The 24,231-nt window shown below is 41.2% G+C and overlaps 2 protein-coding genes and 1 non-coding gene across 3 annotated transcripts; 2 read left to right on the top strand and 1 right to left on the bottom strand.

Annotated features, from left to right (window-relative positions):
* Nucleotides 1-250: 250 nt before the first annotated feature.
* On the top strand, nucleotides 251-2,079 carry LALBA (lactalbumin alpha). Its single transcript, XM_020901385.2, has 4 exons — nucleotides 251-383; nucleotides 713-871; nucleotides 1,315-1,390; nucleotides 1,893-2,079. The coding sequence occupies exons 1-4, from the start codon at nucleotides 251-253 to the stop codon at nucleotides 1,951-1,953; spliced, it is 429 nt and encodes a 142-aa protein (XP_020757044.1). The 3' UTR covers nucleotides 1,954-2,079.
* A 7,852-nt stretch (nucleotides 2,080-9,931) lies between these two features.
* On the top strand, nucleotides 9,932-10,038 carry LOC139030991 (U6 spliceosomal RNA). The gene has a single exon (XR_011483421.1). It is a non-coding gene; the product is annotated as a U6 spliceosomal RNA (small nuclear RNA).
* A 9,168-nt stretch (nucleotides 10,039-19,206) lies between these two features.
* LOC110142280 (olfactory receptor 8S1-like) lies at nucleotides 19,207-21,553 on the bottom strand. The gene is made up of 2 exons (XM_020901395.2): nucleotides 20,781-21,553; nucleotides 19,207-19,369 (listed from the first exon to the last, which is right to left on the bottom strand). Exons 1-2 carry the CDS (start codon nucleotides 21,551-21,553, stop codon nucleotides 19,207-19,209), a joined length of 936 nt encoding a protein of 311 aa, XP_020757054.2.
* Nucleotides 21,554-24,231: the final 2,678 nt, after the last annotated feature.

Raw genomic sequence — 24,231 nt, forward strand, 5'->3', positions numbered from 1 at the left:
TTGTAACACTCTTTGGGCAGGTAACAATACCTAATATGGACTAGAGATTCTGGGGAGGAAAGAAAAAGTGGGGTGAAATTACTAAAGGAAGCTAGCAGGCTCAATGTTTCTTTGTTGGTTTGGCTGGCCTCTCTCGTCATCCTCTTCCTGGATGTAAGGCTTGATGCCAGGGCCCCTGAGGCTTTTTCCACAAATAAAAGGAGGTGAGCAGTGTGGTGACCCCATTTCAGGATCTTGGGGGGTAACCAAAATGATGTCCTTTGTCTCTCTGCTCCTGGTGGGCATCCTATTCCATGCCACCCAGGCTGAGCAATTAACAAAATGTGAGGTGTTCCAGGAGCTGAAAGACTTGAAGGACTATGGAGGTGTCAGTTTGCCTGAATGTGAGTACACTGCTATTTTGCTTTGTCACATAATTCATCTTCTTCACTCTTTCCCTCCATTCTCTTCATCCTCTTTCTTCCCCTCTACTTTTAATTTGATTATTGAACAATTCTCTTATTTGTTTACTCTTTTGTCACATTTATTTATCTATCTCTCCTTTTCCCCATTGTCTGATCCTTTGGAACTCTTTTCACCTTATCAAGAGATACTCTGTGGTCTGCCATATTTGGAGATTGGTTGGAAAGCCTTTTTCGGTCTGGGAATACAGGTCCCCATTTATGCTATACATGAACATCCTTGTGAAATCTCTTTTTCATCTTTCTTTCAGGGGTCTGTACCGCATTTCATACCAGTGGTTATGACACACAAGCCATAGTACAAAACAATGACAGCACAGAATATGGACTCTTCCAGATCAATAATAAAATTTGGTGCAAAGACGATCAGAACCCTCACTCAAGCAACATCTGTAACATCTCCTGCGACAGTGAGTGACTTCTTTTTACCCTGTTCCTATGTTTTTCTGGAACCTACTCCTGGGATAACCTTTTTTTTTGGTGTCAAGTACGCTTCTGGCTTCACTGCCTTGGACTCCAAATTAACTGTGGGACTTGACAATACCAAGTAAGAGGCTCTTAGAATTTTTCAGTAACATCAAATTCCCAGACAGTTTCTTAAAGTTCATGGGTAGGTGACCTGAGCTGTTTGGGGATCTTGATGTATTTTCAGACTAAATTGGTTGATGAAGTTGGTAATTCCTAAGGCGCTGCCCCAGAGAAGTGAAGGGAGTCCTTACCTAGGGCTAGGCATTACTGTATTAGATTTCTCACATAAGCCTCTAGTTCAGAGAAAACCAGAGAAGAGGGAAATTCATTACCTTTCTGGGTAATACTTAGTTCTCTCATTTTTTCCACCTATAACTCCTGCCAGAGTTCCTGGATAATGACCTTACTGATGACATTATGTGTGTCAAGAAGATTCTGGATAAAGTAGGAATTAACTACTGGTGAGTCACCTTTCTGTTTTCTACTTAATCTTTCCCCTCTTTCTTCTCAGTCCTTTCATCCCAGCACTATACCCCTTTCTATTTCCTGGTCTTTTAAACTAGAATGTAATCTTCAAAACAAAAATCATCAAGTAGACTCAGGTTTCCAATTTTGAAGCTTCACTTACTTCACTCCTGTTAGCAATTTTTCTACCTAAGGTTCCCTAATAGAGGGCGGAGATGCAGGATTTCCTTCACCAGGACTTGAGCATATAATTCTGCTTGTTCAGTCCTACATCCTAAGGCATGCCTTTTATTCCACTGCCCCACAATTTTCTTGGAGTTTTAAAAAATGGACCTTACTCCACTAAGTGGCTCAGTGCCTCTAGCCATGTGGCTAGGAAAGTCTGTCTGTAATTTTGACTCACAATCTTCCACCTCAGCCTTCCTGGGGATAAAGCTATTTGTAAATCTAACCAAGATCCTGTCAGTCAACTTGCCTTGTCTCCTTCTTCATGATCAGGTTGGCCCATAAAGCACTCTGTTCTGAGAAGCTGGATCAGTGGCTCTGTGAGAAGTTGTGAACACCTGCTGTCTTTGCTGCTTCTGCCCTCTTTCTGTTCCTGGAACTCCTCTGCCCCATGGCTACCTCGTTTTTCTTCTTTGTACCCTCTTGAAGCTAACTCATCTCTGAGCCTTGGGCCCTGTATGACAATGGACATGTAAGGACTAATCTGCAGGGATGCATGAATGGTGCTCTGGACTTTTGACTCTTGCTCAGTGCCCTTGATGGCACTTTTAATACCACAGTGCATTCCACTTCTGTCCTGAATAAAAGGCTTGATTTTGAGTGACTGGCTGTATTTTCTTCCTGGTGGGAGAGGGAGGAAATAGGGTGAGTAGGTAGACCTGGCCATGCGTCAAAGACACCTTCACCTTTACTAAAGAAGAGATAGACTGAACTTATAACAACTCAAAGATGGAGATTACTTTCTGTATTAAATCAATTCAGCAGAGTTTTATTGATCACCTAGCATAATTCAAAGTACTATGGAGGGGATCTAAAGTTGACTAAAAGCATCTCTTGCCACAACTAGTATAATACAAACATTAATAAATAATTATAATACAAGATTCAATGGACATGGACTTGGGCAAACCCTGGGAGATGGTGGGCTGCAGTATGGGATCACAAAGAGTCAGACATGACTTAGTGACCGAACAGCAACAACAACGACAACATAATACAAGATACAGTGTCATGAGGATCATTAGAGAGGTTAGAAAAGTGTCAATATCTTCTAATTCCCTCCTCTTACCTCTGGGGCTTTTGGCATTCAGACCATATTTGTCTTGTCTCAGAGACTAGCAGCTCCCAAATGAAGCTGCCATAATCTGTTTAGGGACATATAGGCCCTGGCAAGCAGTGAACAGGACATCTTTCTCTTACACTTAAGAAAACAAACTCTCAGGAAATAACTTAGTATTCATCATACGATTTTAGTCTGAATTTGAACACAATGTGACACATCTCCCAGGGGTACTGCATGCTATTCCTTCACTAATTATGGGACAAAATGCTTTTCCCCAAGTCTACAAGGTTTTAAGAATAATCCCTGTTCACAGTTGTATGTGGAAGGGCAGGATTGAATGACCATTCCTCCCACCAAACTCACACATCTCCTTACTATTTGCTTCAGTTACAGTCTCAGGAAGGCATCAAGTCAGTTCAGTTCAGTCACTCAGTCGTGTCCAACTCTGCAACCCCATGAATCGCAGCATGCCAGGCCTCCCCACCCATCACCAACTCCCGGAGTTCACCCAAATTCATGTCCATTGAGTCGGTGATGCCATCCAGCCATTTCATCCTCTGTTATCCCCTTCTCCTCCTGCCCTCAATCTTTCCCAGCATCAGGGTCTTTTCCAATGAGTCAGCTTTTCCCATCAGGTGGCCAAGTATTGGAGTTTCAGCTTCAACATCAGTCCTTTCAATGAACAACCAAGACTGATCTTTAGGATGGACTGGTTGGATCTCCTTGCAGTCCAAGGGACTCTCGAGTCTTCTCCAACACCACAGTTCAAAAGCATCAATTCTTCGGTGCTCAGCTTTCTTTATAGTCCAACTCTCACATCCATACAGGACTACTGGAAAAACCATAGCCTTGACTAGATGGACCTTTGTTGACAAAGTAATGTCTCTGCTTTTTAATATGCTGTCTAGGTTGGTCATAACTTTCCTTCCAAGGAGTAAGCGTCTTTTAATTTCATGGCTGTGATCACCACCTGCAGTGATTTTGGAGCCCCCAAAAATGAAGTCAGCCACTGTTTCCACTGTTTCTCCATCTATTTGCCATAAAGTGATGGGACCATGATCTTAGTTTTCTGAATGTTGAGCTTTAAGTCAACTTTTTCACTCTCCTTTTTCACTTTCATCAAGAGGCTCTTTAGTTCTTCTTCAGTTTCTGCCATAAAGGTGATGTCATCTGCATATCTGAGGTTATTGATATTTCTCCTGGCAATCTTGATTCCAGCTTGTGCTTCTTCCAGCCCAGTGTTTCTCATGATGTACTCTGCCTATAAGTTAAATAAGCAGGCTGACAATATACAGCCTTGATGTACTCATTTTCCTATTTGGAACCAGTCAGCTGTTCCATATCCGGTTCTAACTGTTGCTTCCTGATCTGCATACAGGTTTCTCAAGAGACAGGTCAAGTGGTCTGGTAGTCCCATATCTTTCAGAATTTTCCAGTTTATTGTGATCCACACAGTCAAAGGCTTTGGCATAGGTCAATAAAGCAGAAATAGAAATGAATGATTGCTAGAGGTATTGTGACAGCTGATGATGCCACAAGACCTCTCTGTGTCACTGTAATTTTGTGAATAATTCCCTTGGGTTTCTCGCTTAAAAAAACTCTGGGAAAAACAAGTGGTTTCTAAAATCCATTTCAGCTTAGAAATTCTAAGGTCTAGTGGCCGAGACTCAGCAATCCCAATGCAGGCAGTCTGGGTTCAATCCCTGATCACGGAACTAGTTCCCACATTCTCTAACTAAAGATCTGGAAAGTCACAAAACAAAGGCTGAAGATCTTGCATGCTGCAACTGAGACCCAGTGCAGCCAAATAAATAAACAATAATAAATATTTTTAAAAATTTGGGGACAACATTCCTTAGGTTTCTCTGTTACTAAATGGAAGCCCTCTCCCTTTCTGTGTCAACACAAGCAGAATTGGCACAGGAGTAGTCTGGTTTCATGGAAGCCAGGCAAGAGGAAGCCCTTAAATGGGAGGCAAGGGCTGTGCACATCAGTTACTCAAGGGCTTCTGTGAATTTATAACGTCCACTGTTTGCACTATAACATCAGAACTTAATATTAGAGCCCAGGAAGACCATACTATTCTCTGAGTTGGTACTAGGGATTTGGATGAAGCCAAGTCAAATTTGGACCACTTCCTGTGCATAACAGAGATGGAAGAAGGAAAAAAAAAAGCAAAGGAAAAGACTGTACAGAACACCTGATAAAATAAAAAGTTAGAGGGTTTAGTATAGAGCAAAGGAATGTAGCATGGTCACCCCTCCCCCCTCGAAGGGTAACAGGAGGGTGGTGCATGAGGATGTAGTTACTATTTATGGCTTGTACACTCACAAGTTCCCAGAGTGGATAGTCTCCATTGGCCCAGCGTGGCAGTTAGGAGGGGGAGAATCAAGGGTTATTTCAGCTAGCTCCTCCTGAGTTATTATGGTGCTAGTGGATAACTTAGCAGTGGTTTTGCTAGAGTGTGGTGGTTTTCTTCTCCTGGGCAGCAGAAGGTTTTCTCACTTGTTTTTCAGGCTCTGGAGTGGCTGGATTTCACTGATCCATGTCTGAATTAGCAGTGTCGGTCTGTAGCTACAGTTGAACAGGGTTGTCTGCAATAAACATTTAATACATATTTCCTCAAGAACCTATATTGCAATATTTTTGAGAATTTTACCCAGATGAAGAGTATCTAGGACATAGTTATGTGTAGGCATAGTTTGATCAAATACTCATGACTTGGAGAGGTTGCTGGTGGCTTAGCTGGTAAAGAATCTGCCTGCAGTGCGGGAGACCTGAGTTTGATTCCTGGGTTGGGAAAATCCCCAGGAGAAGGGAAAAGCTACTCCAGTATTCTGGCCTCAAGAATTCTATGGTCTGTATAGTCCATGGGGTCGCAAAGAGTCAGACATGACTGAGTGACTTTCACTTTCACTGGAGAGGTTGCAGCTTTCACTGTAATCCTTGTGGGTTTCTCTATCACAAAATACTTGCCAACTGACTAATATTTGGTCATCTATCAGGTGTGGAGTGTCATCTCTTTGCTGTTTTAAATTATGACATTAATAACTAGTGAGTTTGAGCATTTCCCTACACATTTTTTCCATTACCATTTATCATAGGATATTGAATATTGTTCCTTGTGCTGCACAATAGGACTTTGTTGTTATCTATTCTCTTTATAATCTGCATCTGCTAGTCCCAAACTCCCAATTCGACTCTCACCCCGCTCCTACTTCTTGGCAACCATAAGTCTGTTCTCTATGCTTGTGAGGCTGTTTCTGTTCCATCCCTTCTGTAGTCACATGCGTTTCCTTTTATAGGAGTATATGCATCATATCATTTGGTGTCACACTTAGAACAGCAGTGTGTATCCCAATTTTATGCTCATATTTCCTATGTTTAAAAATCTCATTTTGTATATCTCATCTGTAATGCATCTGAACTCCTCTTTCAAGTAACAAAAATGCTATTTCAGATAAAAATAAAAATAAAAATCAACCAGTTACTTCTTAAAATATGTGGACAGACACAAAAAGCCACATTTTAAATCATTTCATTTATAGGAAACATTGAGAATAGGTAAAGAAACAGAGAAAGAGGAATTCCCTGGTGGTACAGTGGGTAAGAATCTGTCAATGCAGGAGACACTGGTTTGATTACCTGGTCTGGGGAGATTACACAGGCCAAGGAGCAACTAAGTCCAAGCACCACAACTACTGAGTCTGTGCTCTACAACCCACAAACCATAACTACAGAGCCTGTGTGCTGCAGCTGCTGAAGCCTGCAAGCCCTAGGGCCTGTGCTCCACAAGAGAAGTCACTGAAATGAGATGCCTGTGCATCACAATGAAGAGTAGCCTCCACTCACTGCAGCTGGAGAAAGCCGGTACAGCAGTGAAAGCTCAGGGCAGCCTAAGATAAATAAATGACCCAGGAATCCCATTGCTGGTCATACATACTGAGGAAATCAGAATTGAAGGAGACACGTGTACTCCAATGTTCATCGTGGCACTGTAATAGCCAGGACATGGAAGCAACATAGATGCCCATCAGCAGATAAGTGGATAGGAAAGCTGTGGTACATATACACAATGGGATATTACTCAGACATTGAAAAGAATACATTTGAATCAGTTCTAATGAGGTGGATGAAACTGGAGCCTATTGTACAGAGTGAAGCAAGCCAGAAAGTAAAACACCAATATAGTATACTAAAGCACATATATGGAATTTAGAAAGATGGTAACGATAACCCTGTATGCGAGACAGCAAAAGAGACACAGATGTATTGAACAGTCTTTTGGACTCTGAGGGAGAGGGTGAGGGTGGGATGATATGGGAGAATGGCATTGAAACATGTAAATTATCATATGTGAAACGAATCACAGTCTAGGTTCGATGCATGAGACAGGGTGCTCAGGGCTGGTGCACTGGGATGACCTGGAGGGATGGAATGGGGAGGGAGGTGGGAGTGGGGTTCGGGATGGGGAACATGTGTACACCCATGGAGGATTCAAGTCAATGTATGGCAAAACCAATACAATGTTGTAAAGTAAAATAAATAAATAAATGAATTAAAAAAAGAAACAGAGAAACAAAGAGGATTATGATTGTCAGAGTCTGGGAGAGGAGGAATTGGGAGCTGCATTCTTTGGATATAGGGTTTTATTTGGGGAATAAAATGTAGAAACTAGTAACCAGGCAGTGGTGATGGTTGCACAGTATCATGAGTGCATTTAATGCTCCCGAATGGCAATATGCAATATTAAAAAGGCTTAAATTGTATTATTATAAACTTAAAACACAAAATCTACAATGTGTAAATAATATGAAAGACAAAACAATAAAAACTGTAACACAAACAATGACCGGAGACGGAAAGTAAAGTTGGGCAATGGTTCCTGACCTGGCCCAGAGTCTCCTGCAGGAGCCAGAGCAGGATCCCCTGCAGCAGTGGTGAATCCACATGGGTCTGCTGCAGGAGCAGTTTTCAGTCTTCAGGGGTGAAGGTTCCTGATGTGGCTCTGCAGGGCAGGAGCAGCTTCTCCATGAGGAGTTCTATACCCTGACCTGGTCTGCGTCTCCTGCAAGAGCAGGAGCAGGTTCAACCTACCCGGGTGTTGCTTTCTGACCTGACTCTGTTCTCTTCAGGAGCAGCTGTAGGTTCAATCTGCGAGGATCTTGGCCCCTGACCTGACTCTGGATTTCCTATAAAAGCAGGCACTTGTTGGTTTCTGACATGACTCTGGGTCTCCTGCAGGAGATGATGTAGATTCTATCTACTAAAATTCCACTGTTTCTATCACATCCAGGTTATCTACAACACTGATGCCTTTCCTGTATGGCTTCTTTCACTTGGGGTGTTTTCAATGTTCATCCATGTTGTAACATGTATCAGCATTTCTTTCATTTATTTCATTGTGCCTAAATATACAAACATATACTATCCAAACCATTTAAAATATACAGTTCTTTGGGTTTAATTACATTAACATTGTTGTACAACCATATCCCCCAACAACCATGTTCAGAGCATTCCAATTTTCACTAGTGAAACTCTGTAGCCATTAAACACTAATTTCCAGAGTCCCTGGGACTGACATTCTACTTTCTGTCTTTGAGTTTGACTTCTGTGGATACCTCATGCAAGTGGATTCATATATTTTTGTCATTTTGTGACAGGGTTATTTCACTTATCATAAAGACTTTAAGGTTAATATACATCAAAGCATGTGTTGGTGTTCCCTTTGTTTCTGAGGCTGAATTATATTCCTTTGTGAATGCCACATTTAGGTTACCCATTCATTTATTGATGGATGCTTGGGTTGCTTCTACTTTTTGCTCTTGTGGTTAATGCTGCTATGAATATGAGTGTACCCATTCTGTTCCAGTCCCTGCTTTCAGCCTTTTATGTATGTACCCTGATGTGAAATTGATGGATCATTCATTAATTCTATATTTAAGCTTTTGAAGAACTGCCTTAGTGTTTTTCACAGAGACTTTATTCTTTTATTTTACTCCTCCTATGGTGAATAATACGTCTGTTTACAGATCTACACAATTTTGTTTATTCATTTACCCGCTGATGGACTTTTGCATTATTTTTGTCTGTTGGCTATTGTGAACAGTGCTACTGTCAATATATGTGTACACCTGTTATCAATTCTTTGGGAGTATATTTCTAGGATGGAGTTGTTGAACAATATACTAATTATATCATTATATTGTAAATGTGAACTTCCTTGGGGGTAAGCCCATCTTCTCAGATGGTAAAGAATCTGTCTGCAATGCAGGAGACCTGGGTTTGATCCTTGGGTTGGGAAGATTCCCTTTAGAAGGGATTGGCTATCCAATCCCGTATTCTTGGCTGGAGATTGCCATGGACAGAAGAACCTGATGAGATACAGCCCATAGGGTCACAAAGGGTCGGAAGTGAATGAGAGGCTAACACATCACATTGTAACTATAGGTTGCACCCTTTTCTATTTTTACAAGTAATGTTTAAAGGTTCCAATTTCTTTACATTGTTGTGAACCATTGTTATTTTTAGATTTCTTTATTTTAACCATTTTAGAATATGTGAAGGAGTTGCTGTATTGTGGTTTTAATTTGCATCTCCATCATGACTAATGATCTTTGACATGGTTTCATGTGCTTGGTGACCATTTGTAAGACCTGTGTGGAGAACAGTCTATTGAAGTCATTTATCCATTATTACAATTATTTTTTTGGTCTTTGTGTTGGTGAGTTGAAAACATTCTTGAGATACTTTGGATAATGATTTATCAGCTATATAATGTGCAAATATTTTCTTAAATCCTGTATGCTTTAAATGAACTCTAGAAATGTGAAGCCTGTGGATATTGGATGTTGACTGTAATTTCACTTCTTACATTTAAGCCTTTTATGCATTTTGAGTTATGTTTTGTATGTGGAAGGAGGAGAGAGTCCAGTTTCATTGCTATGCATGTGGATAACCAATTGCTTAGCACTGTTTGTTGAAAACACCATTTCCCCCCCCAATTTAATGTTGTTGGGTATTGTCTAAAATGAGTTCACCTCAGATGGTTGGGTTTATTTCTGTGATCTCCCTTCAATTTCATTCATCTCTTTGTATATCTTTATGCTAGTCTTATAGTGTTTTATTTAGTGTTTTTTGTATTAACGTGTAAGAATGAGAAGTGTGAGCATCTGTAGGAGATAGCAAATTAGCCAAGATGGTGGTCAGTCTCTCTTGCCCCACGTTTGGTAAACACCTGGTTATGGTGCTCGCTTCGGCAGCACATATACTAAAATTGGAACGATACAGAGAAGATTAGCATGGCCCCTCGGCAAGGATGACATGCAAATTCTTGAAGTGTTCCATATTTTTTGGAATTTAAAAAGATGGTAATGATAACCCTACTTGCAAAACAGAAAAAGAGACACAGATGTGCAGAACAGACTTTTAGACTCTGTGGGAGAATGTGAGGGTGGGATGTTCTGAGAGAATAGCATTGAAACAAGTATACTATCAAGGGTGAAACAGATCACCAGCCCAGGTTGGATGCATGAGACAAGTGCTCAGGGCTGGTGCACTGGGAAGACCCAGAGGGAGGGGATGGGGAGGGAGGTGGGAGGGGGGATCGGGAAGGGGAACACATGTAAATTCATGGCTGATTCATGTCAATGTATGGCAAAAACCACTACAATATAAAATAAATAAATAAAATTAAAAAAAACACATGGTTATGTAACAGCTGAGGTCATTTATAGCACTGTACATGCGTGTCACTGTACACTTGGCTACTTTGTGCAATATGCCTATAGAAGCACCATCTGAGAAGTCCTTGAGGCCGCCTTATGGCTCCGTGTGACTGCCTATGGTTATGTTGCTGGATCAGCCATGAGAGGAGAGAATACAGTGTATCTGCTGCCACGGCTGCTGCGCAGCCAGGAGAGAATGAACGTGTCTGCAGTTCCTCTAGCTCCTTGAGTTTTCTTCCAGCTTCCCGGCTCACACCTTGCCTACCATGGGTTCAGCGAACAGTGCACATCGTGAAATGCAGTGAGACAGCATCTGACTTTGATCTTCTTTTTTAAGATTGCCTACTTCCGGGATAAATTCTTTTTTTGGGGTCAGGCGCACATCTGGCTTCACTGCCTAGGACTCCACATCAAGTGTGGGACTTGAACTGATATTATTAAGAGGCTGTTAGAAATTTTCATTATCACCAAATCCCCAGGCAGTCCCTTAAAGTTCATGGGTAGATGATCTGAGTTGTTTGGGGATCTTGAAGTCTAATACTCTGCATTTTCAGAGGAAGTCAGCTGATAAAGTTGATAATTCCTCCAGAGATGCCCCAGAGAAGGGAAGGGAGTCTTTACTGAGGGGGAGGCATTACTGTATTGGATTGCTCACATGAAAGGCAACAGGCTTAAGCGTCTAGTTCAGAGAAGGACCAGGGAAGAGGGAAACTCATTACCTTTCTGGGCAATACTTAGCTCTCTCATTTTTTCCACCTATAACTCCTGCCAGAGTTCCTGGATGATGACCTTACCGATGACATTATGTGTGTCAAGAAGATTCTGGATAAAGTAGGGATTAACTACTGTGAGTCTCCATTCTATTTTCTATTTTACACTTCTTCTCCCTCTTCTCAGTCCTTTAGTCCCAGCACCATACCCCTTTCTCTCTCTTTCCTGGTTTTAAGCTAGAATATAGTTTCCAAAACAAAACTCATCAGCTGACTCAGGTTTCCAGTTTTCAAGCCCCACTTACTCCACTGCTGTTTAGCAACTTTCCTAACAAGGATTCCTTAGTAGAGAGCTGAGTCCCAGGATTTCCTTCACCTGGACTTGAACATCTAATTCGACTTGTTTAATCCTACAAACCCTTGTTACCACTGCCCTACAATTTTCTTGGAGTTTAAGAAAATGGACCTTATTCTGCTAGGTGGCTCAGTGTCCCATGCTACCTGGCCAGGAAAGTCTTTCTGTCTGTAGTTTTCACCCACACTTCCACCTCAGCCCCCCTAAGGATAAAACTGAATGGGAGTTTGAGCTAAAATCCAGTCAGTCAACTTGCCTTGTCGCCTTCTTCATGATCAGGTTGGCCCATAAAGCATTCTGTTCTGAGAAGCAGGATCAGTGGCTCTGTGAGAAGTTGTGAACACCTATTGTCTTTGCTTCTGCCCGCTTTCTGTTCCTGAAAATTCCTCTGCCCTCTGGTTACCTCATTTGGCTTCTTTGTACCCCTTGAAGCCAATTTGTCTCCGAGATGCGGGCCCTCCAGTGGTATTGTTGGACATACAAGGACTATTCTCCAGGGACGGGTAAACAGTGCTCTGAGGCTTTTGACTCATGCTCAGTGCCCTCAATGGCACTTTCACTACAACAGTGTCCTGTGTCCTAAATAAAAGGCTTGATTTTGAGTGGTGGCTGTTATTTTCTTCCTGGAGGGAGAGGGAGGAAACAGGCTGAAAGGTGGACATGGCCAAGGGTCATAGCCACCTTCATCTCTACCAAAGAGGAAATAGGCTGAACTTACAACAACTCAAAGATGGAGATTCCTTTCTGTATCAATTTAATTCAACCAAATTTTATTGATTACCTAGCATAATTCAAAGAACTTTGGAGGGACTCTAAAGCTGGCTAAAAACATCACTTCCCTCATGGACTAGTTGGACTCATAAGATAAACATTAATAAATACTTATAATATAAGATATAGTATCATTAATATTATGAGAGGTTAGAAAGGTGCCTTGAGCATTGATAAGAGGAAAGATAATTTATATTTGGTGGGAGGCTGTGAGAAAAAGGGCTCAAGGAAAGATTCATGACAAGAGTGAATTTAAGCTCATTTTGAAGTGTTGGTGGGATTTTGACAGGTAGAGCTGTGGAGTGGGAAAAGGACAGGAAGAGCAGGGGCTCCAAGAATCTGAAATGGGTGACTTGAGGGGGGTTGAGGTACTTCCTTACCCCTAAGATAAGAAAATACCCTTCACAAATTGGTTACCATCTAGATGTACCATACCTTCTTTATCTGTTTCTCTGTTGATGGAAATTTAGGTTGCTTTCATGTCCTGGCTTTTGTAAATACTGCTGCTATGAACATAGTGGTGCATGTGTCTTTTTGAATTATGATTTTCTCTGGGTGTATGCCTAGGAGTGGGATTGCTGGGTCGTATTTTTGCTAGTTCTATTTTTAGTTTTTTAAGGAAACTCCGTATTGTTTTCCACAGTGGCTCTATCAATTCACATTAGCACCAACAGTGTAAGAGTTTCTCTTCTCCACACCCTCTCCAGTGTTTATTGTTTGCAAATTTTTTGATGATGGCCATTCTGACGTGTGTAAGGGTGCACTTTACAGTAGTTTTCTAGTAATTAGTGATGTTAAGCATCTTCTCATGTGTTAGTCATCTAGAAAAATGGTATAGATGACCTTATTTCTGTTGCTGGCCAAAATCTTGACTTTCTCTGTCTACCAAAGCTGAATAAAAAATACGGAGACAGTTTGGAAATAGAGAGTTGATTTAATTCTCAGCTGGCAGAGAGGGGAATATAGTAGGTTCATGCTCCCACTCCATGAAGATTCTAGAGGCTTATATTCTAAGATGAGGGTTCCCAGTCAGGAATCTATGATGAGGAGCAAGGATTTTAGGATCTTGTCAAAAGCAGCCATAGGCTGGCGCACCTGTAACGCAGCAACTGAGTGTGGCAGTTCAGTGGCTCTGTGGCCTTCTTTCTAATATTTAACTACAAGGGGAAGGGTGTTGTAAGGGTAAACACCTAAATATTCAGGATGTATTGAGCACAGAGACAAAGGAAAATAGGTGCGAAGTGTAGCTCGTGCAGAGTTAGGGGCAGAAAAACAAACTTAGTTATAGACATGCAGAATTAGGAGCAGTTAAAGTGAAAAAAACAAAACAAAACACTAGAAATGTTCAGTCCTGCTCACTGTTCTCTTTATCTTCTCTGTTCTCAGGAAAGAGAAAGAAAAAAACTCCTTCTCTTTTTTTTTTTTTTTTCTTTTCACTGCCACATTTCCAAAGCAGAAATAGAGACTTAGAGAACAAATGTATGGAGATCAAGGGAGGAAAGGGGTAGGGTGGGAATTGGGAGAATGGGGTTGACACATAAACACTTTGGATACTGTGTACAAAATAGACAAAAGATGGGCACATTTTGTATAGCACAGGGTACTCCAATTAATGCACTGTGGTATCCCAAATGGTGAAATCACAAAGGGAAGTGATATATGTGTATGTAGGCTGATTACTTTGCTATGGAGTAGAAACTAACACAACATTTTATAGGAACTATACTGCAATAAAAATTAATTAATAAAAATAAATAAAAAGAATAGATTAAAACAGCTCAGTAACTGAAGAATCTGGACACTTAGGGCCTTTTGGTTGGGACCCTGCACACTATTACTCATCCTTGCTGCTTCTCTGATTTATAGGAGGATGTTTGCAGAGCTTTATTCTAATTTGATTATAAGGAATGTGAAAGATGGGGAAGCAGGAGATATGAGTCCTAAAGTCTGTTTCTGCTTCTTACTGATGGTCTAAACCTGGGTAAGTCATCTTTGTCTCTGTGGCTCACTTTCATCATTTTTAAATGAAGGTTTTGGTCTAGTGATTTTTATGAGATCTTTTCCTGCTTTGACAATCCAGCCTACCAAAACTTCAATTTAAATTATCCCATTTCTGTATTAGCCAAGTTATATTTTCTAATTCCCTTTTCCTACCCTGTATACCCAATAGGGCTTTTGGCATTGACCATATTTCTCTTGTTTCAGAGTCCAGCAGCTCCCTAATGAAGTCCCCATAGCCTGTTTAGGGACATATAGTACTAGGCAAGGGGTGGCTAGGACATTCCTCACCTGTTTTTAATGAAAACTAAGACTCAGAAAACAACTTGGTATTCATCACATAATTTTAGTTTGAATTTGAACCCAGTGTATTCCCATGCTTTTCCTTCCCTAATTATGGGACAAAAGGCTTTCCCCCAAGTCAACAGGGTTTTAGGAATAATCCTTGTGTGTGTTTGTATGTGTGCGGCCAGGATTAAATGGCCATTCCTCCACTGATCTCACACATCTACATATTATTTTGCCTTAGTCACAACCTCAGGAAGGCATATGCTCTGGAAAATGTAAAGGACCAGCTTCACCAAGTGTGCAGAGCAGAAATGCTGCTGAAGCTGGGACTGTTTGGCTCAGTTCCACATCCCTGGCCTTCATCTCCAGAGAAATAGCCTCATCTTGGAAATTTCTCCTGTGAGTGTACCACATATGAGGCCACGATTTTCAGAGGGCTTTGCTGAAGGAAACAATTGCAGAGAGGATCTTAGCCTGAGGGTCAAAGGATCAAGAACAGATAGAATTCAGGGAGCTGGCATGGAAGTGGTCTTGGCTGATGTGACCTGTCAGTTTTTGGGTAGAACAATTGCTGCTGTCTTTCTGAGAATTCTCTTGAGAGCTGAATGGGAGATGGGGTGGCAGCTGAGCATTTGTTCTGCATTCTCTAATTCCTTCTCCTTCTTCTATGCCTGGAACAGGTCTTGAACCAAGTCAGGGATCAGAAATGGTTCAGGGTCAGATAGGTGATGGAGAGACTCTGGGCAAGGGGTCAGAGTGCCCATGTTTTAGCAAGCTCTTGTGATAATGACCTTGGGTGGTGAACTGAAATTTGGACTCTTATCTCTTTAGATCCCGATCTCTCCTATAGTACTTCCCTCTGACATATGTATTGTCATGAAGGACACACATTTTTTTTTTTCATATGCTCCTTCTCTCACCCCCTTCTCTCTAATTCATTCTTTTTCTTTGCACACTATTCCCTGGTAGCCCAGCTGGTAAAGAATCTACCTGCAATGAAGGAGATCTGGGTTTGATCCCTGGGTTGGGAAGATCCCCTGGAGAAGGGAAATGCCACCCACTCCAGTACTCTGGCCTGAAGAATTCCGTAGACTGTATAGCTCATGGGGGTTGCAAAGAGTCAGACAGGACTGAGAGATTTCACACTTCATTAACACTAACGGAACGTACTAAACATTGAAGATACAGAGTCTGTTAGACAAGGTTTTAAAGGAGGATATGTGCATATGTGCTAATTCGCTCAATTGTGTCTCTTTCTGACGCTATGGACTATAGCCTGCCAGGATCCTCTGTCCACGGAATTCCCCAGCAAGAATACCGGAGTCGGTTGCCATGTCCTCCTACAGGGGAATCTTCCCAGCCCAGGGGTTGAACTCACATCTCCTGTGCCTCTTGCATTGACTTTACTACTAGTGCCACCTAGAAAGTCCTTAGAGGAGGATGCTGCTGCTGCTGCTGCTGCTAAGTCACTTCAGTCGTGTCCGACTCTGTGCAACCCCATAGACGGCAGCCCACGAGGCTTCTCCATCCCTGGGATTCTCAAGGCAAGAACACTGGAATGGGTTGCCATTTCCTTCTCCAATGCATGAAAGTGAAAAGTGAAAGTGAAGTCGCTCAGTCATGTCCGACTCTTCGGGACCCCATGGACAGCAGCCTACCAGGCTCCTCTGCCCATGGGATTTTCCAGGCAACCCAGGAGTGGGGTGCTATTGCCTTCTCCGTTAGAGGAGGATAGTCCCTCCTATTTCCTAGGACCATATAAGAGAATGGACTCCTCAGACAGGTCCACTATTCATTCCTTCATTCATTCCATAATCAACAAATAGTTATTGAGGATTTACTATTTGCAGTGTTCTACTTCATGTGTTACTTATTAAGGACAAAGACAAAAGGAGACATTGATTTTATTTCATTTCTTTCCAAGTTACTCTGGAGCTCTAGATTTTGCCAGGCAGTTTTTGGTATGGGAACAAAGAAGTTCTCAGTACTGAGATGGGACTCTCACGGAATGAAGTGGGGTATTTACTAGTGGTCAGATTTCTACTTTGTGCATAGACAAAAGTAAAACAAGTGAGGGAGAGGCAAAGAGGAGGTGTGGAAAGGGCAAGAAATAGGAGAAAAAGCAAAAACTGTGGAAATGGCTGATGGGATTGTAAAGATTGTTTTTACCTTTCCCCCCTAGTTTTATGGAGAGATAATTGACATAAATTAATGTGTAAATTCTAGGCTTACAGCATGATCATTTTATAGATATATATATATTGGAGGAAGAACTGGCAATCCACTGCAATATTCTTGCCTGGAGAATGCCATGGACAGAGGAGCCTGGTGGGCCACAGTCCATAAGCTTGCAAAGAGTTGAACACGACTGAAGCGACTGAGCATGCATGCACATATATATATATATATATATATATATATATATATATATATGTATATGTATATATATGCATTGCAATAGGTTTAATTAATATGCATCATCTCAAAACAACTAATTGGGAAAATCCTGAGAGTTCTCTCAGATGTAGAACATTTTCACACATTGAGGTAAGGGGAAGTTTTTTTGGTCCCTACATGGTTCAGCCTGAATTTTGCTAAACTGGAACAGCCTGTCAAACTCACAGAGCATATCTGTTTTAACCACTGAGATAAAGAATGTCTGTTTTGAAAATAAAGATAATAAACTCCCTTCACATGACATACACATTAACATCCTCAAAAATATGGTTCCATTCCCAGACACTAGGGTCCTGCTGTCTCGCTCTATGTGGACTATAACTGTCTCTTTTTGGACACTTGAGGAATATACCCCTGTTATGTTTGATGTATGTTCTTTGTTCTGATAAGGTAGGTGATCATGCTAAAAATCATGCTTCAGTGGGGAAGTTTCTCAGAGTTATCTGAGAGGCTGTCTCCTGGGCTATAGTCCTAAATTTGGCTCAAATAAAACTCCCCTATTCCTAAAAAAAAAAACCCACTGTCTCATAAAGATATCATATAAATAAAAGAAAGAATAAAGAGGAAAATCTTTTCTCTTTGTGATGAGACCTCTTAGGATTAACTCTCTTAACAGATTCCCTGTATATCATACAGTGGTGTTAATTATATTCACCATGTTGTGTACATCCCTAGTACTTATTTTAGACTGGAAATTTGTACCTTTTGACCACTTTCCTCCCACCCTCCATTCCTGATAACTACATGTCTGATATCTTTTTCTATGGGCTTGGTTGATCTCTAGGTTCCACATGTATGTGACACCATATTGCATTTGTCTTTCTATGTCTGACCCATTTCACTCAGCATAATGCCTTCAAGGAACTTCCACATTGTCACAAGTGGTAGAATTTCCTCATTTTTAAGGCTGAATAATATTCCATTGCTTTATCCATACCTTTTTTTAATCCATTCATCCATACCTTTTTTAGTCCATTCATCCATACCTTTTTTTATCCATTCATCCATTAATGAACACCTAGGTTCTTCCCATGCCTTGGATACTATAAATAATGCTGCTATGAACTTGGGACTTCCCCCATGGCTCAGTGATAAAGAATTTGCCTGGAATGCAGGAGGCACAGGAGACAGGGGTTTGATCCATGGGTTGTGAAGATCACTTGGAGGAGGAAATGGCAACCCACTCCAGTATTCTTGGGTGGATAATCCCATGGACACCCTAGATAATATACATGTTTTGATGCGGACCTGGTGCACTGGGAAGACCCAGAGGAATCGGGTGGAGAGGGAGGTGGGAGGGGGGATCGGGATGGGGAATACATGTAAATCCATGGCTAATTCATGTCAATGTATGACAAAAACCGCTACAATATTGTAAAGTAATTAGCCTACAACTAATGAAAATAAATGAAAAAAAAATAAAGTAACTCACACACACACACACACAAAATCCCATGGACAGAAGAGCCTGGAGGGCTACAGTCCATAGGGTCACACAGAGTCAGGTGTGACTGAGCATGCATGCATCAACATGGGAGCTCATATATTTTAAAAAGATATTTATTATATATTTACTTATTGGCTGTGCTGGGTCTTTGTTGTGGCCCCTAGGCTCAGGGAGTTGTGCAAAATTTCTCTAGCTGAGGTGGCTATGGGTGTATTTATTTGCCCTACACAGGCTTCTCTCACTGCCCTCCAAAGGCTTCTTGAGGGGCCTGGTTTCATGGGCTCTAGAGTGTGCAGGCTCAGTAGCTGTAGCTTGTTGACCTAGTTGCTCCTCTGTATGTGGGATCTTAGTTCCCTGACCAGAGATAGAACCTACGTCCCCTGCATTGCAAGCAGATTCTTTACCACTGGAGCACCATGGACGTTCTTGCATATATCTTTTTGAGTTAGTGTTTTCAGTTCCTTTGGCTCTATTCCCAGGAGTGGAGTTGCTGGGACATTTGGTGGTTCTATTTTTCACTTTTTGAGAATTCCTCTATATGGTTTTTGAGAAAATTTTCTTGTGTAGTGACTGGGTCACCTGTGGATGGATGCCATCAATTTTGTGGAGGTTCTTCCATCTCACTTGACTAGGGGACGGCACAAGGATCAGAGGAACTAAGACTTCCGTTTGGACAAGAATTCATGCTGAGATATCTAAGAAATGAAGCTATCTCCTCTTCCTTCTCTTGATTTTTCCTCCAATTATGAGGAGGCAGTAAAGCCTGGCTTAGAAGGTAAGCCTGGGCTTCCTGGCCAGCATCCTTCTTAGAGCTGCCTTCACCTCCTGGTTCTTCAAACTGTAGATAAGGGGGTTCAGTAGCGGGGTCACCACACTGTACTGCACCGATAGAACTTGCTCCAAGGCTGAGCCAGAAGCTGGAGTCATGTACCTTGAAGGGAATTGCACAAAGGCATAAAATGAGCTCAGGACAATGGACACATGTCTGTAAGCAGCCAGGGTCCATCCCATCCCAGACTCTGCAAAGAGGGTCCTCTGGGCTGAGTCACTATCACTGGTAGAAGCATCTAGAAGTGACTGTATTATCATGAGAAGTCAGTCATTTCTGCCTTCAAATGCCTCCATACATGAGTGATCTTATGCTGAACATTATAAGAGCTGCCCTGAGGAGAAAAAGGAAGTTGTGCAGCATATGAAGTGTTCCAGGTTAGAATAGAACTAAAAATGATGTCATGCATTTCTATAGTACTTCATACTTTTCAAAGCATCTTCCCTTAGTAGTTATGTAGAGAATATGAGGAATGTTTTTTCTTTTTTTTAATATATACAACTGTATGTTCCCATCTTGTCATGATTGTTCCTTACAAAACTATATGCCAGTCCAATAATGCTGCCACTTCCCCCAACATTTATGGCTCTTGGAATTACCCCAGAATGACAGCACATTATTTTTCTAATGCTCAGTGGAACAAATATTTGTCCTTTTTGGAACATTTATCAAATTTGGCTTAGAAAAGAAGCCAAGATCTGGAAATAAAGTGCAAAATAAAACTGTGTTTAGTATGATATGAATGCTAAATGATTATGAATCCAATAATGGTAAGCTAATTGTGCAAATCCATCTCCAAATTCACTAGTAGAGAGTACAGGCCAGTAGTAACTCTATTTCCTGGGAACCAAGCTCTCATCAACCAGAGCTGTTTATGTTTGAGAGAAACATGGTAGAAAAGAGCTTGAGGTTTTCAAGCCAGTGAGACTCAGTTTATATTTTGCCTCCATTCTTAGCTTGTTCTGGCAACTTTGATAAAGCACCTGGTTACTCCTGAAACTCAGTTTTTTTTTAAATCCAAAAATGAGGTTAATAACATTTATCTTGTGGTATGACACATACTAAAATTGGTCTTGATTGTGCAAAGCAGTTGTTGTAAGTAGCTGCCTAATCAATAGTTACAGGACAAATAGGCTTTGGATCTTTCAGTGGGAAAGAGAAATGGCATCTGTTTCAAGTATGATATATTTTATATGTATTTTGTCCAACTCTGAATAAAAGCCTACTAACGTCTCTCTGATTTCCTTCTGAAACTCCAAAATCATAGGTTAATGAAATTAGGAAACCCGTTAGTCCTTGTATAAGCTTATTTTTCAGAGTTAGACAATTGAGGTCTCAGAAAGAAAATAAATTTTTAATACTTCACATCAGAGCCAGAACTAGAGCTCAGGGCTTCCGAATTCTTGTGCAGTTCTTTTTTTACAACTTTGCAGTGCTCTGTTCTACAGATCACCATTGATTTCAAGTGAAAAATATCCTACATCCAAATTCCAGAGGTATAGCAATGACATACCTGAAAACGCCTGAGCCATAAAAAATGGTGACCACAAGGAAATGAGATGAGCAGGTAGAGAAGATCTTGTTCTGACCTGAGGCAGAGTTGATCCCCAAGGCTGTCATGATGATATGGGTGTAGGATCCCAGGAGTAGGACAAGGGTGCCAAGGCCCAAGACCACCATGGTGGTCAGGATGGAGGCAATGCTAATGTAGGGGTCAGAACAGGCCAACAGGAGCACTGGAGGAAACTCACAGGCAAAGCTGCGGATGAAGTTGGGGCCACAGAATTGCTGTTCAGCCAGGAGAATGGTGTTAAGTAGGCCAGTTCCCATTCCTATGGCCCAGGAGGCTCCCACCAGGCCAGCACACACCTTCTTGTTCATAATCACCACATACAACAATGGGTGGCACACAGCCTGGTACCGGTCATAGGCCATGACTGAAAGGAGGCAAGCTTCAGTGGCCCCAGCAAATATGACCAAGGCAATCTGGGTGAAACATTCAAGGAAGGATATAGTCTTCCACTTGGAAAGCAGGTTCTCTAGCAACTTAGGCACAATGACTGAGGAATAGAAAGCATCCAGGAAGGAGAGTTGACTGAGGAAAAAGTACATGGGGGTGTGGAGGTGGGAATCAGTCCTGATCACCAGGAGCATCAGCAAGTTCCCTGTGAGGGTCAGGAGGTAAATCACCAGGAATGTTACAAATAGTACTATTTGGATGTGAGGGTTGTTGGATAGTCCTTGGAGAACAAACACAGTGACTCTGGTTGTGTTGCCAGCTTCCATGGATCATTAGAGAGTCCCTTCAGTGGGACAAGAACAGAAAAGAACGCTCCAATGTGCTATGAGTCTCAGAGAATGTCTGGAGATGAGATGCTATGAATAAAGCTTCAGCAGAGGCAACCTTGCCATGTCAGACCTCATCACGCCTGCCCAGCTCAGGGCAGTAATCTACTGGCTAAGGTGGAGATGTGGGAAAGAAATAAATAGAGAATCAAACCTAGAAAGAAAGGAGAAGAGAAAAGAGTTCATACAGGCTGAAGAAGGAAATGAAGGGAATGGAAATAGACTCCAATGCCCTGAGAATTACCATTCTCCAGTTTCAAAAGGAACAGAGTTCAAACAACTGGAAGGCCCACTGGCATAGTGTGTATGCAATAAAGATATTGACCGATCATCTGGCTGATAGTCTATGATGCATGTATGAATGACTGGCAGAGGTATTGTGACAGCTGTTGATGGCACAGAACCTTTCTCTATCACTGTAAGTTCATGAATAAGTAACTTGGGTTTCTCATTAAAGAATAATCTAGGAAAACTAGATGGTTTCTAAAGTTCTTTCCAGCTTAGAAATTCTAAAGAATGGGGGATAATCTTTGGGTTTTTCTAGTACTAAATGGAAATTCTCTCCCCTTTTGTGTCAACACAAGCAGAAGCAGCACAGGAATAGCCTCATTTCACAGAAACCTGGTAGAAGGAAGCCCTCAAATGGGAGGCAAGGGTTGTATATTGCAGTGACTCCAAGGGCTTCCCATTCCAGGATTTTTGTGAATTTATAATGTCCACTCTTTGCACTGTCATCTCTGTACTTAACATGAGAGTTCATGAAGACTGTGCTATTCTATGAGTTGGTACTAGAAGATTTGGATGAAGCCAAGTCAAATTTGGAGCACCTTCTGTGCATCACAGAGATGGTAAAAGAAAAAAAGAGGAGAGATAAAAGGCCACCTAGAACATGTGGCTAAGTGGAGAATTAGAGCATTTAGTATAGAGCAAAGCAAGATATATTTACTTTTCTCCCCTTGAACTCAGGAGGAGTTGTGACTCAGGAAGGTGATAAAGGAGAACCTGATCTCTATTTATGCCTTGTACAGTCATGAGTTCTCAGAATGGAGAGTTTTAAGATAAGATGGAGCTGAATGAGAATAATATTTGTCTTTACCTGGGCCCCCTAGGCCAACAAGAGATGCTCTCAGTGGAGGGCACCTGATTGTCATTCTTTCCAACACTGGAGCAAAAGCCCCAGATATGGCTAGGGCTTCATGGAGGGCACCTGATTGTCATTCTTTCCAACACTGGAGCAAAAGCCACAGATATGGCTGGGGTTTCATGAGCTTCCCTGAACTTTGTCCTTCCTTTAGAAGATGCAGAGGTGGTGCTTCTGAGCAAGGAAATATCCCTATAGTCCTGTCCAAGGGGAAGTTTTCTTGACTTTGCCTCTAAAATAATGACCAGTGGGACTTGATTTCAGCTCTAGACCTTGGAGAGTGTTGGTGGTCCCTGGAGAGGCCTTTAAGCAGGAGGCATGTTCTCCAGAGCCAACGTTCCTTCCCTGTGTTATTCTTGTTTCAGTGAGTTGCATCATCCAGGAGTTACCCTTGAGTGGCCAATAATTTCTAAAAATAAAAGTATATATAGAGTCCTAAGTTTTCTTAGTTCTAAACCTTGGAATTCCTTCTCCTCTTCCCTCCCTCCTTTCTTTCCTTCTCTTTCAATACACACACACACATTTATTTGTTTAAATTTATTTTTGGTTGCAGTGGGTCATTGTTTCTGAGTGTGTGCTTTCTCTAGATGCAGAGAGTGGGGGCTACTCTTCATTGCTGTGTGGCTTGCAGGCTCTAGAATGAATACTCAGAAGTTGTGATGCAGGAACTGAGTTGCTCCCTGGCATGTGGAATATCCTGAACTAGGGATAGAACTCATGTCCCCTTCATTGGCAGGCAGATTCCCATTCATTGCACCACCAGGGATGTCCTCTTTTTTCCAAGTTTAAATAATATTTATGATATAGAAATATAATGATAATATCTATAATAGGAGAAAAGATATTTTAGGTATTATAAAATTGAATAAGCATACTAAAGATATTTTCATGATAGCAAGAGAAAGTACAAATTTATTATGCTACCCAAAATTAATTCTTTTATTTATTGCAACTCAGAAAAATCCAATAGATTAAAAATCATAAAACTGTTTTGGGTTAGCAGATGCAAAGTAGTATGTATAATATGAATAAACAACAAGGTCCTACCGTGAGCACAGGGAAGTATTGTCAATATACTGTCATAAACCATAATGTAAAAGAATATAAAAAAGAATATATGTATGCATAGCTGAAGTTTTTTTATGTACAGCAGAAATTAACTCAATATTTTAAGTCATCTAACTTCAATTAAGAAAGGAAAAAAAACTTAATGTTTTTTTAACTGTGATAAAAACTTTTTATTATGGAAAAATTTAAATGTATTAAAATAAAAAGAATACTATAATAATCCTTCTGTATCCATTATCCAGCTTCAACAATTATCAACTCATTGACTATTATCCATCTTTGACCACATGGACTGAAAAATGTGATCTCTAGCTATATGAACAGTCAAGCATCTAAACATGGACTTGTTCAAAGGAAGAAGGGAAGGATAGGTATTGAAGAGCCATTATCAGTCTTCGCCATGGATAAG

This window comes from Odocoileus virginianus, chromosome 24, assembly GCF_023699985.2.
Source record: "Odocoileus virginianus isolate 20LAN1187 ecotype Illinois chromosome 24, Ovbor_1.2, whole genome shotgun sequence".
NCBI classification, from domain to species: domain Eukaryota; kingdom Metazoa; phylum Chordata; class Mammalia; order Artiodactyla; family Cervidae; genus Odocoileus; species Odocoileus virginianus.

Excerpts from the sequence above, each read along its gene's own strand:
- LALBA (XM_020901385.2), top strand. The coding sequence starts at position 251 with ATGATGTCCTTTGTCTCTCTGCTCCTGGTGGGCATCCTATTCCATGCC. Across the intron at positions 384-712 it reads AGGTGTCAGTTTGCCTGAAT|GGGTCTGTACCGCATTTCAT; the intron begins GTGAGTACACTG and ends TCTTTCTTTCAG. Across the intron at positions 872-1,314 it reads CTGTAACATCTCCTGCGACA|AGTTCCTGGATAATGACCTT; the intron begins GTGAGTGACTTC and ends AACTCCTGCCAG.
- LOC110142280 (XM_020901395.2), bottom strand. The coding sequence starts at position 21,553 with ATGGAAGCTGGCAACACAACCAGAGTCACTGTGTTTGTTCTCCAAGGA. Across the intron at positions 19,370-20,780 it reads TATGGCTCAGGCGTTTTCAG|GTACATGACTCCAGCTTCTG; the intron begins GTATGTCATTGC and ends ATTCCCTTCAAG.